This window comes from Sycon ciliatum, chromosome 1, assembly GCF_964019385.1.
Source record: "Sycon ciliatum chromosome 1, ocSycCili1.1, whole genome shotgun sequence".
Taxonomy (NCBI): Eukaryota; Metazoa; Porifera; class Calcarea; order Leucosolenida; family Sycettidae; genus Sycon; species Sycon ciliatum.
This window is the reverse complement of record NC_088643.1, coordinates 28,209,965-28,227,718: the sequence shown is the minus strand read 5'-3', so window position 1 is coordinate 28,227,718 and position 17,754 is coordinate 28,209,965. Positions and strand designations below refer to the sequence as shown.

Sequence of the window (17,754 nt, the reverse complement as noted above, 5' to 3'; positions counted from 1 at the left end):
CAAGGAATCTGCCGCAACTTCAATGGAGGTCGCTGTTCTTCGTCGTCGTGCCGCTTCTCCCACACCTGCAGCCAGTGTGGCAAGGACCACCCATGCATCATGTGCAACCAGCAGCAGCGCGGAGCCAATCGGCCACCCCGCCGCTCCTAGCAGAATGGCTACTGAATAGCTTGACTCGGTACGTAGCTTCTTTCCTATACACTCTGCAGACACCACACTGCTAGCTGACCACTTTGCCCGCCTGTTACGTAACCACTCATATCAATAATGCGTTGCGTATGTTCTCCATGGGCTGCGCCGTGGCTTTACTCTTGGATCTGCCGGCCAACACGACATTTCGGTTTTCTCTAATAATCTACCCTTGGCTTTCACTCACTCGGCATTTATATCCGAGCAATTAGCTGCTTCCTGCGCCCGCAGCGAGACCACAGGCCCATTTCCGTCACCTCCATTTCAGTTCATGCGCCGCTCTGGTATTGGTGCCATCCCCAAAAAGAACGGCAAGCTGCGAATGATCCACCATCTGTCTAGTCCGGAAGGCACCGGCGCGAACGACAGCATTCCTGCCGAGCCGCTCTCTCTGCACTACGCGAGCATTGACAACGCGATCAACATCATCATGTCATGCCCACAGCCTGTGTATTTGTCCAAGCTCGATGTACGCAGTGCATTTCGGCAGATCCCAGTCCGCCGTCAGGACTTCGCTGGGAAGGCTCCTACTACTACGAGCGCTTTCTGCCTTTCGGCCTCCGCTCCAGCCCAGCCGTCTTTGACTCAGTAGCCACAGCAGTCAACTGGATCATGCAGCACGAGTTTGCTATAGATCACCGGCTTCATTACCTCGATGACTTTCTCGATATCTCCACTGGTTTGGCTGCAGCCAACCAGCAACTCACCACCCCCCTCCGGGCATTCACGTATCTCGGCACTCCTCTTTGCTCCATCCCAGCTCGAGGGCCATCACCATCATTGACCTTGGTATTTTCCTAGACTGCGGCTACCAGAGGACAAGCTGTCCGAGATCCGTGCGCCACTCATGGCTACTATCAGCGAGCGCAGCATCGGCCAGCGTCAACTCGAGTCCCTCCTGGGGAAGCTCACTTTTGCTGCCCGAGTCCTCGTTCCTGGACACACATTCATGCGTGAACTATGATCAGCGTGCCCTGAACTGTGTCTGTGTATGTGAGTGCGGTGCATAAAGCCCACCTTGAGAATGGGTTTGCCGGCCCCTTAGTAGATGCGTGGCTTCTGGAGAGGGTGTTGAAGGGCATCCAGCGATGCCATGGTACGGCTGTACTCACCCCTCGCCTTCCTATAACTATGCCAATCCTACGACACCTGACGGATGCACGCCGGAAAAGTAGTATCCTGAATGGCCATGACAAGCTGCTCTACCAAGCCGCCATGCTGCTTCTTTGGATTTCTTCGGTGTGCTGAATTCACTAATGGCATCACACGGGGCTGTACTAGCTCCCCTGGTGACGGACGCTTGCAACTCTTCCTGCTTTCATCCAAGACGGACCCATTCGGTAAAGGCGTTACTAGTGACATTGGCCCGTCTGTACCGCCGTACTGCCCGGTCTGTGCCATTGTTAGCTACCCATTTGTCACTCGTCGCGAGGGACCAGAGCAACTCTTGTTCGTACTCTCGAACAGACAGCAGCTGACCAGGCAGTCATTCACAGTAACAGTATGGTCTCTTGTCGCTGCGGCCGGTGTACCATCCCAGTCGAACTACTCCGGGCATTCGGTCTACATTGGTGCAGCCACCACCGCTGCTATGGCTAGTGCCCCGACTCCTTCTTCCGAGTGGCAGGTCAGTGGAAAGAGCGATGCGTGTCTATGCTACATCCGGACTACAACAAGCGCTAAGCGCCAGCTATCGTCCCGGCTTGCTGCCGTGCCATGGATGCCATGATCCCCAACTCGGGTGAGTAATGAGCTACTGAACTCTAGCTGCGCAATGCTTGCCTGTGCTGACATAAATTGACCCTTGCTGTGCGTCAATAGTGCTTAGCTAACGGAGTGCTGGTTTCATGGGTCCACTCTCACAACTGGTGTTATCTAGCTATTTGCTGCGGCTCTGCCTTGCGCTATATTACATCCATTTAGCATTGCAGCTCTACGTTGAGCTAACAGCAGCTCTACTTTGAGCTAACAGCAGCTCTACTTTGAGCTAACAGCAGCTCTACTTTGAGCTAACGGCAGCTCTACTTTGAGCTAACCGCAGCTCTACTTTGAGCTAACCACAGCTCTACTTTGAGCTAACCGCAGCTCTACTTTGAGCTAACCGCAGCTCTACTTTGAGCTAACAGCAGCTCTACTTTGAGCTAACAGCAGCTCTACTTTGAGCTAACAGCAGCTCTACCTTGAGCTAACAGCAGCTCTACTTTGAGCTAACAGCAGCTCTACTTTGAGCTAACAGCAGCTCTACTTTGAGCTAACAGCAGCTCTACTTTGAGCTAACCGCAGCTCTACTTTGAGCTAACAGCAGCTCTACTTTGAGCTAACAGCAGCTCTACTTTGAGCTAACAGCAGCTCTACCTTGAGCTAACAGCAGCTCTACTTTGAGCTAACAGCAGCTCTACTTTGAGCTAACAGCAGCTCTACTTTGAGCTAACAGCAGCTCTACTTTGAGCTAACCGCAGCTCTACTTTGAGCTAACAGCAGCTCTACTTTGAGCTAACAGCAGCTCTACTTTGAGCTAACAGCAGCTCTGCTCTGAGCTAACAGCAGCTCTGCTCTGAGCTAACACCAGCTCTACTTTGAGCTTCAAACCAGTTTTTCGAAACCAGCACTCCTCAATCCAAAGACGCCTCTTTGTTGACTTGTTTGTGTGAGGGATGGGGCTAATGGTGTACTAGCTGTGCTAGTACTTGTTAGCAACAATCCGAACTAGCGCACACACTGCACTGCATTGCTTTGTACTGCATTCAAGACTGACGTCATGCGCTTTGTTTTGCTGCGTAATCACAAATGGCACCAGCCCATTTTGCGGAAAAGAAAAACAAATCTTGCTTGCCCTGTTGTGCTCTTCCAGACAACGGATCGTGCTTCAGCAGTGTTTCTTTTCCCACCATCCCTCCCTATCCAACTTATTCACACCATCATAATTATCGTACCCACTAATCGGGTCCACTCTCACAACTGGTGTTATCTAGCTATTTGCTGCGGCTCTGCCTTGCGCTATATTACATCCATTTAGCATTGCAGCTCTACGTTGAGCTAACAGCAGCTCTACTTTGAGCTAACAGCAGCTCTACTTTGAGCTAACGGCAGCTCTACTTTGAGCTAACCGCAGCTCTACTTTGAGCTAACCACAGCTCTACTTTGAGCTAACCGCAGCTCTACTTTGAGCTAACCGCAGCTCTACTTTGAGCTAACAGCAGCTCTACTTTGAGCTAACAGCAGCTCTACTTTGAGCTAACAGCAGCTCTACCTTGAGCTAACAGCAGCTCTACTTTGAGCTAACAGCAGCTCTACTTTGAGCTAACAGCAGCTCTACTTTGAGCTAACAGCAGCTCTACTTTGAGCTAACCGCAGCTCTACTTTGAGCTAACAGCAGCTCTACTTTGAGCTAACAGCAGCTCTACTTTGAGCTAACAGCAGCTCTACCTTGAGCTAACAGCAGCTCTACTTTGAGCTAACAGCAGCTCTACTTTGAGCTAACAGCAGCTCTACTTTGAGCTAACAGCAGCTCTACTTTGAGCTAACCGCAGCTCTACTTTGAGCTAACAGCAGCTCTACTTTGAGCTAACAGCAGCTCTACTTTGAGCTAACAGCAGCTCTGCTCTGAGCTAACAGCAGCTCTGCTCTGAGCTAACACCAGCTCTACTTTGAGCTTCAAACCAGTTTTTCGAAACCAGCACTCCTCAATCCAAAGACGCCTCTTTGTTGACTTGTTTGTGTGAGGGATGGGGCTAAACATCAGTAATTCACCCCAAAAAAGCTTATACTATGATGATCAAATTAATGGTGATGAACAGGGAAGATGTCTGTATTTGGAAATTAATGGTGATGAACAGGGAAGATGTCTGTATTTGGAAATTAATGGTGATGAACAGGGAGGATGTCTGTATTTGGAAATTAATGGTGATGAACAGGGAAGATGTCTGTATTTGGAAATTAATGGTGATGAACAGGGAAGATGTCTGTATTTGGAAATTAATGGTGATGAACAGGGAAGATGTCTGTATTTGGAAATTAATGGTGATGAACAGGGAAGATGTCTGTATTTGGAAATTAATGGTGATGAACAGGGAAGATGTCTGTATTTGGAAATTAATGGTGATGAACAGGGAAGATGTCTGTATTTGGAAATTAATGGTGATGAACAGGGAAGATGTCTGTATTTGGAAATTAATGGTGATGAACAGGGAAGATGTCTGTATTTGGAAATTAATGGTGATGAACAGGGAAGATGTCTGTATTTGGAAATTAATGGTGATGAACAGGGAAGATGTCTGTATTTGGAAATTAATGGTGATGAACAGGGAAGATGTCTGTATTTGGAAATTAATGGTGATGAACAGGGAAGATGTCTGTATTTGGAAATTAATGGTGATGAACAGGGAAGATGTCTGTATTTGGAAATTAATGGTGATGAACAGGGAACATGTCTGTATTTGGAAATTAATGGTGATGGACAGGGAAGATTGATTGATTTTTATTTCACGGATCCTCCAGAGGCAAATAGATGCCTATCGAAGGGAGTCTCCTAAGTAAGTATGGAAAATGAGAAAGTATGTTCGTAAGGGAGAAGAGGTAGAAGATACATTAGAATATAGAGTACAGAAGAAGTAAATTCAGTACTTCGGGTAGTACATTGCATGCTAATCATAATGAGAATTAGAAAAGCAGCATTGCGGACTACTATAACTGACATATACACAAACTATTGAAACTAGATGTCTGTATTTGGAAATTAATGGTGATGAACAGGGAAGATGTCTGTATTTGGAAATTAATGGTGATGAACAGGGAAGATGTCTGTATTTGGGGACAACAACAAATCTGGGTGCGGCTTATGCATGTACTCCAATGCGGCATATACTTGGAAAGAAAACGGTAAATAGCAAATGCTTGTTTTGTCAAACCGTAACAACTCTCAGTCATGGTTCATGTACTTCCTCCGTGTCATCGAAATCGTCGCAGTTTGACTAGTGATAAAACGGCACCAGCAGTCGTACCACACGTAAGGAATTGGACATAGACGATAGTCTTCAGTCTTGGGTGACCTGGCAATTCTTTTTTCTGTTGATGTGAGCTGAAATTGTTGAGCGAGACGCAATTTTCTCGCTGATGTCGCTGCGATGGTAGTTTCGACGAGCTTTGATCCCTTTGAGAGCTGTGATCCCTTTGAGAGCTGTGATCCCTTTGAGAGCTGTGATCCCTTTGAGAGCTGTGATCAGTCAGGCGTAACCGGCTGCATCTTTCTCTGTTTCATAGCCATCACTCAAAAAGTCAAAATACTCATCAGTGTTTTAGGCTGAGCAGGGGTGAGAATGAGTTCCCCGAACAAGCTCCAGCGCTTGGATCACGTTGCGATGCAATTGAGGGGTGAGCAAACAACATGCAAGAGCGATGAATCGGGATACCTGTAGTGATGCATGCGCAGGCACCATACCAGTGATGCTGAAAAGAGGGTACAATTTGGCTGTTAAAATGTAGATATAAGGCACGCCTGATGCTGTCTAGCTTGGCTGCACACTTACCTGCATGACGTTGTGCGACCACACAGCTAACATCAACGGAGGGCATTGGGCATGTCACGACAATAAAGAGGTAATTTCAAGATAGACGTAATTCCGCAGCCAGCGCGATCTTTCGGCCTCGCCACGAACTTGTATTCTTTGCCAACGTACTGAGTTGGTAGTGAGTAGAAACAGTCAAGGCACCCTTATAAACTCATAACAACCATTCTGTAATATTTACTATTTTAATCTTTTAATAACTATCTGGAAACTCAACCTCATACATTATAATTATCTGGCCACCCATTGACCATGATGCTATTTGAAGAGACAATAATGATGACGTTTTTCCCAATGACACCAATTTTATGACGCTCCATGTTACTCCATGTTACTGAAGTATTACCTTTGATCATTGGTTTGTAGAGCCCCATTCTCTAGGAGATATCTACATCTGCTCTGTTTCAATGTCCAGCATAAGCGAACGTGTGGATCAAGCATAACTGCTTGGTTGACGCTGCCGCGGAAATGCGTATAATAAAAATAATAATAATAAGTAATAATAATAAGTAATAGTTACACTGTTACAACCTTCCTGGAAATTTTGAGTAACGATATTGTTTCGTCCATTGATATCAGCAACAACGAGGCATTCAGCTCCGCGTGAAACTCTCAGTCTGACTTAATGGAGTCCTGAAACGTTACTGTGTACTGTGTACGTCAGACTATAGTCCTGTGTACTGTGGACGTCAGTCTATAGTCCTGTGTAATCATATTTGTATGTTGTAGCTTCTGGTGTTATCAGTAACAAGTTACAAGTCACTAGTCCAGCTGCGACAATTCCGATGACGTGGAGGAAGTACAAGTTTTGTTCAGGTGTGCAACTTTTTTTGTTGCAGTTAACATTGTTGTATGCCCTATATTATGCTGATCTTTCATACAAACTTCCAGTCAACTTCCCCATCATGCAGGCGGTTTTTATTGGGTATATAAACCCCATATATACCCCATATATACCACCACGATATAAGGCTTCAACCACAATAGGTAGCCAGTGCAGGCTAATTTTTATTTTTCAAGGAAACCCTTCGAAAATGGTACCAATTGATTCAGCATGGCATTTTCATTCCTCCTGCAAAGTTTCAGCTGATTTGGAGTCATAACAAGGACGCTATGGCGATTTGAAGATCGAAAAACTTCACTTTTGTTTGTCAAGAAGAAAGACCATGATCGCACACAAATCATACAACCCGTGTGGCACAATGATTTTTGAACGAAGTTGATCCGCGGACCCCGTGCTTCGCGCATGCACGCATGCATACTGCACAGTACAGAGGCTTTTTTGAACGCAGATATGTAGTTCTTCGTCTTCTTCGAAATGTCTTCCAAATGCGTGGTGCTGGTGTTGTTCTCAGCTTCGTCAAGGCAGAATGCAGCTGCATGTGATGCTCCTGTGTGTTCATGCATGTTCTCTTTTTCGCGTCTCGACATTGTAGCGTCCAGACTCAGCTCGACTGGAGAAGATTGAGGAGACTATGCTTTGATCCACATGGAAAATCGATGAAATTTGGTAATTATCGTCGGGCGCTAAAAAGCGCTGGGGAGCATGGGGCTAAAACTTCGTAGCAGTCATCCCTACCATGACAGGCATCGACTGGTATATGTTCCATTCTGTTCCCAACCACTACGGGTCGTCTGCGAAGCTTTCTTCTTCGCCGATTCTCGGACAGATCGTACGTCTTCGCACTGTATCTCTCGTCTCCCTCAACGGATCAAAACACGGTTTTCGCCAGGACGAACACAAACCCCCAGATTTCGCGGCGGCAACATCTTCGAGTAGGGAAAAGCTAGCAGCTAACCAGGAATCACCAAAAAACACGTGTAATACTCAGTGTGATTTGCGACAGCTGTCATTGTGCCGTCGCACCATGCATGTACCAGCACGGGAATGGAACACGGATGAGTCGTTTTATTACGACAGCCTGCACTGGCTACAATAGGTACAAAATCATGTGCAAACGGCATTACAGCAGAAGTCATCATGGCGACGCGCGAGTAATGCAAAATGCGCTTTGTAGGTTTTCAGCAACCGGCGTACCCCAGTAGAAAGCCACGTTTGTCGTTTTTGTCGTTTTCGCGCTCCATCTCCTGTGTACAACTTTTTTGTACCTACAGTGCATTTTTTTATAATAGACTCTGAAAACGTTGAGAACGTACTCAAGGCCACTTTTGAGAAAATGTCATGCGAGTTGCGAAAATCTGCGCGCGAAATTCGAAAACCAGGTGTGACTCGTGGCATTTGTTCAGAGTGTCCGTCGAGCTCCTTGCCTCGTGGCTGGAGGAATCATTTTGTTGCTAACTGCTCTGTGGCCCTATTTTGCTTTTTCTCGAGTGTCTTTGCGTTCGTGGCCACCTGTTCTCTCGACATGCCACGGGCCATGGTACATGGTGGTGTCTGCTTTACAATTTTTGCGAAGACGAGGAGAACAATGGGCATCGAATTGGTCCCAGGTATTCCATTCGTCATGCTGCTGTTGCGTGTGGCGTCAGCATTTCCACCATGAACAGATGTACCAGGGATGCTGATGGCGAAAATCAGCGTGCTGCGTTGGCCTTGTCTGTCTCCAGTGATGAAGGTGACGAGAGTGACAATCCCCAATGTGAGACTCGTGCCATGAAACCACTCAACCCTGACGGATTTGCTTTGGACTGTATAAGACATGCAAGTGATTCACGAATTCTATGCTGCGAAGGAGCACCCAACACTGGACAAAGTTTCTGCTCGCTGCAGAGAAGCCATCAACGATTTTCCAGACATGAGCAAAACTAGCTCTTGGAAAATGTTGCGTTCCATGGGATTCCGGTGTGGCAAGACCAGAGGTATCACACACATAATGATGGAACAACCCGAGATTGTGTCATGGCGGCATCGCTACCTGTGAGACATTAGAGAAGTTCGTTCTCAAGGCAAGCCGATTGTGTACCTGGATGCACGTCACACAGTTACTAGGAGGTGGTACGACAATGGTGAAAGGAGTGTAGCCAAGCAACCAAATGAAGCACCATCAGGTAAAGGCAAGCGCATTATTGCTCTGCGTGCTGGTGGACGGGATGTGTTCGTGACTTGAGACTGACGAGGCCGACGCCAACGATAATATGCGTCGTCGGCTGTCCTGGCGCATCTGTTCACTGTGTAATACTGTCGTCACAAGTGCAACACAAAACACGGAATTATTGGGGCCGTTTCGATCCTCGCTGGTCTTCTACTAGTCGCAGATGTTGAACCAGACACAACTGTGACCTATTTGCATTTTGTGTGTGTGTGTGTGTGTGTGTGTGTGTGTGTGTGTGTGTGTGTGTATGTGTGTGTGTTTGTGTGTTTGTGTGTTTGTAAAAGCGGTCATGTATTGCTTCCTTTTTGTTAGTCTCTTTATGGGAGTTGTGTGAATTGCCCTTGTGATTTGTTGTGGTGTTTGAATTTTCACTGCATTCTTTCAGGGATCGAGGGAAGTTTCCTGCATGCATGCATGTGTCATGGCCGCGCGTTGGCGGGTTTGTGACCTGGCTTAGATCAGCCTAGTGGCTACCCAGGTAGACGACCAATATAGTAGCCCAGCTTTTGGCTGCTGAACTCAATGCATGGTCGCTTTCACGACGAGTCTGATCCGGGTCATGACACATGGAATGTTTTGATTGATTGAGCTAATTGCAATACAGCATTTGAATTATTCAGTACAGTTTGCCAGAGGAAGTCGTGAAAAGCTACGACTCACTGGTTTCCTACAAAGGTTAGGAGAACTGCAGACAGCAGTGCACAACTGCACATACATGCATGCGCTGTACAATACTGAAAAAGAAAAAAATCAAGATGAACTGTACTGGATTCGAACTCTGCCGGGCACCGTGCACTTGATGAGGTTTCCTGGCTAAAACTTCCGTTTAAAGGGGAATAAAATCAAATGTTCACCAGTTGTAGTCTTCGGGGTGCTGAGTCGAATGGTCTTGGTCCGAGGAAGCTGAGACGCTCCCTTCCTACTTTATGGGAGCGTCTCAGCTTCCTCGGACCACGACCATTCGACTCAGCACCCCGAAGACTACAACTGGTGAAATTTTGATTTTAGCCTTAACTTCCCCTTTAAGGTGGCAGCCTGGTCGTAAAATCACTGAAAAATCGAATTTGTAAATTCATATCGAGTGCTACATCAGTTGAAAGAGCATGAGTAGCTGCAAAATCTCTGAAAATCTTGTCTCGATCTGACCAGCCGTTCAAGAGTTATGGCCGAAAATGTGCCTTTGCAGGGAAAGATTTTTTTGTTGCACGCTGTCATTTGTTGGCAGCACTGTATTTGAATGTGAGCAGACCGTGCGCAACTTGTCGTATCATGGAAACACGTGAAAGTGTGCAGAATTTTGCTCCAAGTCCAAAAAAGTCCAAAAAATCACGTTAAAAATTCACGTATCGGGCTGCACGGCGCCGTGCAGCAGGACTTTTGCCAGCACCCTCGTGACATTGCAGATATGTGGCTTGATTATTGTAGTTGACGTTGATTTAGTGACTTTGGCAAGTTTGAGTCGTGTCAAGAAGTCAGGTAGGATTCAGTACGAGGCAGTGGTGGAACGTGAGTGGTAGTCTTTGCCGATTTTGGAGGGTATCCTGGATTCGATTTGAAGCGTTGTGGAAATGGCTTGCTGTGGAGGTCCCAGCACTGGATGTTGTATCAAAGGTACGACCTCGTAGCACGCCCTGAACCTAAAAAAATTCAAAAATTGACTTGGGTCTGTGGGAGTCTGTGACAGAACGCCCCCTCCTGCCGTTGTGACAGATTCCAGGGCCACGTTGAAGGGCCCTATCCCACCACCCATGGCTGCTTCTGGACGTTTTTTTAGGTTTGGATCCTGCGCACGGACAGAACTGGCTAGGAAATGTGAAAAAATTGTAAATGTATTTGTTTGGCTCCTGGGTGGCTCGCCAACCGTGGCACTATGCTGGAATTTTGAGTTTTTCCGGCCTGTAAAGCCTGTCAGTGAGGCGCAAGAACTTTTAAATCATGTCCAGAGGGCCAGCATAGTGGCAGGAGTGTGTGGTGCAAATTTCACTTAAATCCATTGAGAGACACCAAAGTTACGGTCAATTGAATGCCATATGAAATTTAGGACCAGGCTGTTACCTTAAAAATCAAAATCCACTGAAAACCATTTTAAAACCGGATTTTCAGCCCAAACCCGGCCTAATATCTAACTTTGCCAATTATTACTTAATTTTCTTCGATCCAAGACCCACACAAACGCAGCTGTGAAGAAAAATTTCAAATTTGGAATGAGAACAAACTAAAAAAATCAAAATAGACGAATATCTGTTTAAAAAAACCGCACTGTAGTCGCCGTACGTATAGCATCAGCATACCATCATTGTTTTTGAATTTCCCGGTCTTTTCCAGCGCGTGGCACACGCTTTGGTACGACAAAGTCACATGCTGGTTCAGTGAAAACGACATCTACGGGGACCGAAAAGTGTAGTGTGGTTGCGTTCCGACTTGTACTGAGATATACACGAAAATGTGTACTGTGATTTTTACGCAGTGTGGTTGCGGCCTAAACTCCTTTTTACAGACTGGAGGAAACTAGCTTCAAAGTGTTATCAAATCACCTAGGCAGAAGGGGGTGGGAGAGAACGCTTACGCTTCAACTTCTTGCGAGCGACAGCAGCACGCTCTGTGTGAATATTTAAAACAATGGAGCTGCCATTGAAAGTGGTGGAAGCAGCATTTAGATAAGGAGAAACCGCAGAAGCAGATCACTGAACAGCAGAGGAAACAGAAGAACTCTGATCAGTAGAAGAACAGCTCTGAACAGGGGTGGGTGTAACAGGCTGCGCAGAATGGTTTGACATGTCAGCAATAGGCGGTCGCAAATCAATAGCTTCAGCCATGGAACAGGAATCTTTCAAGGTGGGCCTATCATAAGCGGTAAGAGATTGAACATTTCAATGCCCAGAAATGGAACAAATTTGCCTATCATCTACTCCGCATTTCTTCATGTTGGTAATAGATGTTGCTTTTACACAGTGATTCGTATACAGCATGGACAAATTAGCATATGCAGACAAACACTTCATCATACCAGATAAAGAGGCATTTTTATGATCCAGCACTTGGCAAAATTGGCCATCTCACCTGATAGTGCTCGTTGGAACAAGCGGTTTTTGTCTGGATGTAGCCTCGACAGATAGCGCTTGATTGTCGACAGCTGAAACTCATCACGGATTACTCCAGCAGAAGACCAGTCAGAGACTTGAAGACCGCCTTGGTGGTTTTGGAAACAAATGATGTTGCGAAACGCAAGACTTCCTGGCCATCGATGGTCATGAATTGGAGATCGTCCTTCGTCAGCTTTGCTTGCATTTCTCCACCCCTCAAACAGAAGTGGATGGTTAGCTGGAACCACACGAAGTACGTCAGCTTGCGCACATCTGTTGTTTCCAGTACATTGGAGAAGTATTCTCTTAGAAGAGACCAGTCGGATAGAGGTTGCTTGTACTGAAGTGCAGGCTCGAGACCATCGCATTTGCGTTCTTTCAACAGCCGTCCATGACTTTTTCGCCCTTGAGAAAGCACTGTCGTTGAAGATGTTGGTCTGCCTCGAGAATGACGATATGTACTGCTGAAGAGCACCGCGGGCAGACTGAAGACTGTTTTTGCAAACCCAGAACCATCCTTCTTCTTTGCATTCGCGTAGAAGGAAGAGAGAACCACACAAAGTCTTTCACATGTGACTGTTTTTGAAATCAACGACACCTAAAGGCTGGTCACCACTTAAACAAAACTCATCAAGCAACTGCAGCCAGTACTGAGTAGACATGCGAGTGTTCTTGGGAACACCCTCAGCTATTAGCTTGGTCTGGTCATCGTAGCTGATAGACCCGAAAACACGCTTCTGAGCAGCTCACTGTCACTCATTTTTCTAGAAAACAAGAAGCACGAAGGCACTAATTGAACCCAGGAGAGACACAGAAGGAATGAGTACTTAGCATCTAGTGTGGCCAGCTTTCTGTTTTGGCGCGCAGGCAAACCGGACATGTTTCTAAGCAACAAGACAAACACAGCGTGTTCTCCAAGGTCATCACTCTCCAACTTTCTGATTTCGACTACTTTCGGAGGTGAGGCTCTACAGACCTCCACTGCGCAGACTTGAAACTCGCTCATTTTTTCAGAGGTGCAATGGAGAGTCCAATGTGAGCTCCTACTTGGAATGCGCTTTTTGCACTGTTCCTTGCTGAAAGCAGAATGAGTTGACTGTCAGTTTGTATGAAGGTCAGCATAAGTATACTACATCTCACTAGTACGTTTGTACGTGAAATATCAACCATCATACAAACCGAGGCGCAGCCGAGGTTTGTATATCGGTTCAAGTATATTTCACGTACAAGCGTACTGTTGGGATGTATTATATACTTAGAAACTAGCAATATATCCTATCCAGCATTGCTCATGCATTGCAGGCATTGTTTTCGAGGAGTTAATCAAAGGGGCATTTCACTGCTGTGTTGGTTTGCTGTCAAACAGGCTGAACAACTGACTCAGCAATGGGCAGGACGGTGGGAGGAAATCCGGCAATTATCACAGGTTCGTATTGTGTGCATTCGGATAATATATCAGCATTTTGAAGGGATTGAAGTAGATATGTACTTCCTCCGCCCAAGCAAAATGTTCGCTTATCTTTACACTTTTTACTGATACATTCCAGGTTATGAGAACAGCTTATAGCGGCCCAGAATGAGTTGAGGAGTCATTGAACGTCAGGCGAAATAGCACGTCATAGTACATTCGAGATCAGCGGGAAGAAGATGACAACGTCCACTAATTTAGTATCTGTGCACACAAATCTGCTGTGTGTGTTACTCTGTGTGTCAGCTATGGCATCATCGCCTGTGGTTCCATGCCTAGCATGTACGTCTGAACCATCCTGCAAAGTTTGAATGACGTAGGTTGAGCGATCGCTCCGCGAAACATACTTTTTCAAATTCTCTTCATAGTATATCTTCCACCATTGAAATTTCGAATTTCTTCGAATTTTTTGCTGAGAGGGGTGGCTTGCAACCTCGATATGGCTTGTTCCAGGCATGCTTTGGAGCCATCGCCTGTTGAAGTAGTGGCGGGGATCTTCCCTGCAACTGCCACAACAAAAAATGATTCGATCTGAGAAAGGGTGAGACCGCGAATCTCGGTTGAATATTGAGTATTTCAAGCCTTTTCATGACGAAGATGGAGTTCTTTTTGGAGATGGACGTCGCGGCAAAGGACATGGTGTCCGACTTCTGGCGTCTGGTGAAGCCAGGGATCATTTGGCCAGTCAGGTCAGCAGCCTAACCGTCGGTAAGCTTGTGTTTGGATCCCGTTCTGCTCGATGTGGTATATCACAAACAATTTGATATCGCACAAATTGATCTCAGCATCGTGCGTACGGTATTTTATATTCAGAAAATCCCGAGGTGTCTCTGTGTGGCCGTCCTATGCCACGAGAAGCTCCAATCAGGCTCCTATGTCCTCTGCCTTCATGATTGAATGTCCACTTCGTTTGAACAACGAACACAACAATCGAGGACGGCTTTGCAATGAAAAATACAGCTACAGTCAACTTCGCGAATAACGACATTCGGCGGGGCATCAGAAAAGTGTCGTTATTCGCGAAGTGTCCTTATAACCGAAGTCCCATTTGAATGTATGTGAACCGATATTTTGTATAGTATGACATGCATATCAAAATCAAGCTCTTTTCTTGCTCTATGTCAATGTGTACTTTATTTTTCTTATTGCAGTTGAAAGGAACTAAAAAATTCAATATGCAAGGGAAATCAATTGAAAAATATGCCTTTTTGAGCCATCTACACGGCCAGGGACATGTACATTGTATGATGATTACTGTACAATCATGTACAACTACATGTACACTGTACTGTATGTAATGAGGAAAACTTCCATTTGCCAGCGGAGATGGTCCATTGTGCCTTTTGTGTGTACACTGTACATGTATACATAATAGGTGTGCTGGTAAATCCAACAATTTTGAAACCAAAATAAAAAAGGAAGAAAAAGCCTCCCACTTGGCTTCATTTTCTTGCATGTGTGCCTTTATCCATCACCATAGGTTCTGGTACTTCTGCATGACAGGTACATGTACTTGACTGACAGGTACTTGAAATAGTATTCAAAAGCCCAGAAAGTCGTTATTCAAGCAGTGAATATGACCTCGGGGCACTAAAAGCATGTCGCTATTCGCGAATTGTCGTTATTCAGATAGTCGTTATATCTGAAGTTAAATGTATACAGTTAGATGGGACTTTGCTCAGGGCATGGAAATTCGGTCGTTATTCGCGAATTGTCGTTATATCCGCAGTCGTTATTAGCGAAGTTGACTGTATACTGGAGCTGAAAAAAAGAAGAAAAAAACGTGCTCAGGATGAGACTCGAGTACACGCATACTCTCCCAGCAGGTGAAACGCAAATTTTTGTGGAAAATGCGTGTCGCCGACTGACCAGTAATTTCGCCTGACGCATCAAAAAAAAAATTTCCCAAGTCGAAAAATGTAGAAGTCGTCCCTTGTCATCAGCCAACGCAGCACTTGTTGTTAGGTAGTACTTCGCACTTTCCAGAAGCGCAAATATTTCGTATCGACACATTGCCACACGCTTCACTTCCTTCATGAGCACGATCGGTCGTGTTTCTTACCAGCCGAAGCTGGTTTCGTTGTGAGCAGCTCTGCTACCAGTGTTCCATTTGTTACTATAATTTTTGTCACTGCTTCTCTCCTGGACGCCTTTGAACGAGCCAAATATTCAGTACAATACGTTTTCTATCCGATCGACACCCGGCGCCAGGGTAGTTGCTTCAGCTTTGCTTCACTGCTTCCACCAAGTCTTTCACATTTTCTTTGGCTACTAGTTCAGTGTCGCTTTGCAGGATCGTTCAGGTTGACATCAGGCGAATGAGCTGGGTGAGTGACAACCCTGTCATCGAAGCCTTTCTTTCCCCCGTGTCTTGCCCAGTGGTTCTGGTTCATTTTTGCAGTATGTGGGCGAGCGTCGCTGAGTGGCTTTCTCAGCTTCAAGCTCACGTGCGTTTTTACCGTACACACATCTTGTGCCGGATGCAATCAAACACGCTGGCTTATCGCAACATGACACCTCTGTTCCAGTGGTACTCAGCAGCATCCACCTTGACCACTGACTGACTTCCTGTTTTTTTATCAGTTCAGTCGCCTTCAACGCGCTCTACTCTAGGTGTTCCTTTACTCTTTGCCGACTTCGCCGCCTTGTTTGGAACTGGTACGCTTGAACCAGCAGATTTGTGTGATAGTGAAGTGCACAAGATGTAAAAATAGCTGTCAGGCACTTGTCAGTGGGCTGAAGGAGATAAGCGAAAATGTTGCCTGGGCGGAGGAAGTGGGTTGGTGTGGGCATTCGACAGGCCACCTGTCTGTAATTGGCTCGAGCTGCTAGCCATGTACCCGGTGAAGGAGTGCTCGGAAGCCCGGTTCCTGAAAGGGATCCGTTTGAGCCATACATCATTGTACATGTTTCCTTCTGCCCAGTAAGGATTCTGATTTTGACTTGTACGAGTTCCCTGTGCCCATTACGCAGAGCTCTGGTTGCATTGTTAGGTACCTCCTCCCGTACCTTTCCTAGCTGGCCTGCATGCACTCGCGTACTCACCTTTTGTCTCCTTTTGTTCCGTTGGCCTGGGTAGCCACTTGCGCGCCCATAATTGCCATAGCTACCCAGGCCCTCCGCACCCACCACACCCCCTCCGCACCCCGGGTCCTTTCACTTCTGCACCGCTGCACATACCAACAAAGCAAACAACACCACCAAAAAGGTTTTATTGTTACTTGTAGTGTGAAGGAGCGCTGACGATGGCTGAGGAAGAAGGACTTCTGTCTGATCTTCCTGACGATGTGTCTCAAATATTGGACGTACACCCGGATGTCCTGACGGAGATGCTAGCTGACTTGGACGGTGAACCAATCAACCAAGTTCAAGCTACCAGCGTCGTTCGAGTTGAGACACAACATGGTGTCCGTGAACGAGCTGTCAACTCACGATTTGTGCGAGTGAGCGAGGAAGATGTTGAGAAGATGCTGTGGGAACAGGAAAACAAAAACACAAAGAATTCAACAAAGAATTGGCTGAAAGTGTTCAGTGACTATCTTGTGGCAGAGAAGAAGCAGTGTGCTCTGAAATCAGTTTCAGCTTCACATCTAGCCAGCATTTTGAAGTTTGCGTATGTTTCGCTCAAAACACAGAAAGGCGAAATCCAGCTTAGTGTCGTTTAGAAACGCTATCCAACGTGAGCTAAACAATCACAATCGTAACATCAACATCATAACCGGCATTGAGTTCGTAGAGTGCAACAAAGTGTTTGCTGCGTACATTAAAGGGGAAGTTAAGGCAAAAATTAAAATTTCACCAGTTGTAGTCTTCGGGGTGCTGAGTCGAATGGTCTTGGTCCGAGAAAACTGAGACGCTCCCTTCCTACTTGAATCCCAATCGAACTCGCGCACTTCCACCGAAACTGGGTGACTGCGCCCTACTAGATGGGGATTTGTATGCAAAATGTCACTAAAAGCGCCATTTCGTTCTTATAAAGGCACGGATGACCGCGATTGGCCCATATGTTGTAGTCTTTTGGACGCTGAGTCGACTGTTTTGGTCCGAAAAGGCTGCGATGCAGCGTTCCTCCTTTATTCCCAATCGAACATGGTTGAACAAGCGGTCACGTGCTCCTGCGTACACCAGTCAGCTGGTCACCGTGCCTGCAGGGTACAACTTACTAGCCTGTTTGACCTTTTTTGGGTGCACTCCTGTCACTCGAGTTGAACCTTGGTGTGAAATTTGTCGCCTGCTGGCGTGGTGACCAGGTGATTTGGGCACCCAGGAGCACGTGACCGCTTGTTCAACCATGTTCGATTGGGAATAAAGGAGGAACGCTGCATCGCAGCCTTTTGGGACCAAAACCAGTCGACTCAGCGTCCAAAAGACTACAACATATGGGCCAATCGCGGTCA

The 17,754-nt window shown here is 46.3% G+C and overlaps 1 protein-coding gene across 1 annotated transcript in view; it reads left to right on the top strand.

Annotated features, from left to right (window-relative positions):
* LOC135826072 (kinesin-like protein KIF16B) overlaps positions 1 to 15,779 on the top strand; it is an 88,012-nt gene extending 72,233 nt beyond the window's left edge. The window contains exons 15-16 of the mRNA XM_065338744.1: positions 13,256 to 13,315; positions 15,759 to 15,779. Of these exons, the coding sequence (XP_065194816.1) occupies positions 13,256 to 13,315; positions 15,759 to 15,779 (81 nt within the window). The remainder of the gene's footprint in view (positions 1 to 13,255; positions 13,316 to 15,758) is intronic.
* The last annotated feature ends 1,975 nt before the right edge of the window (positions 15,780 to 17,754 follow it).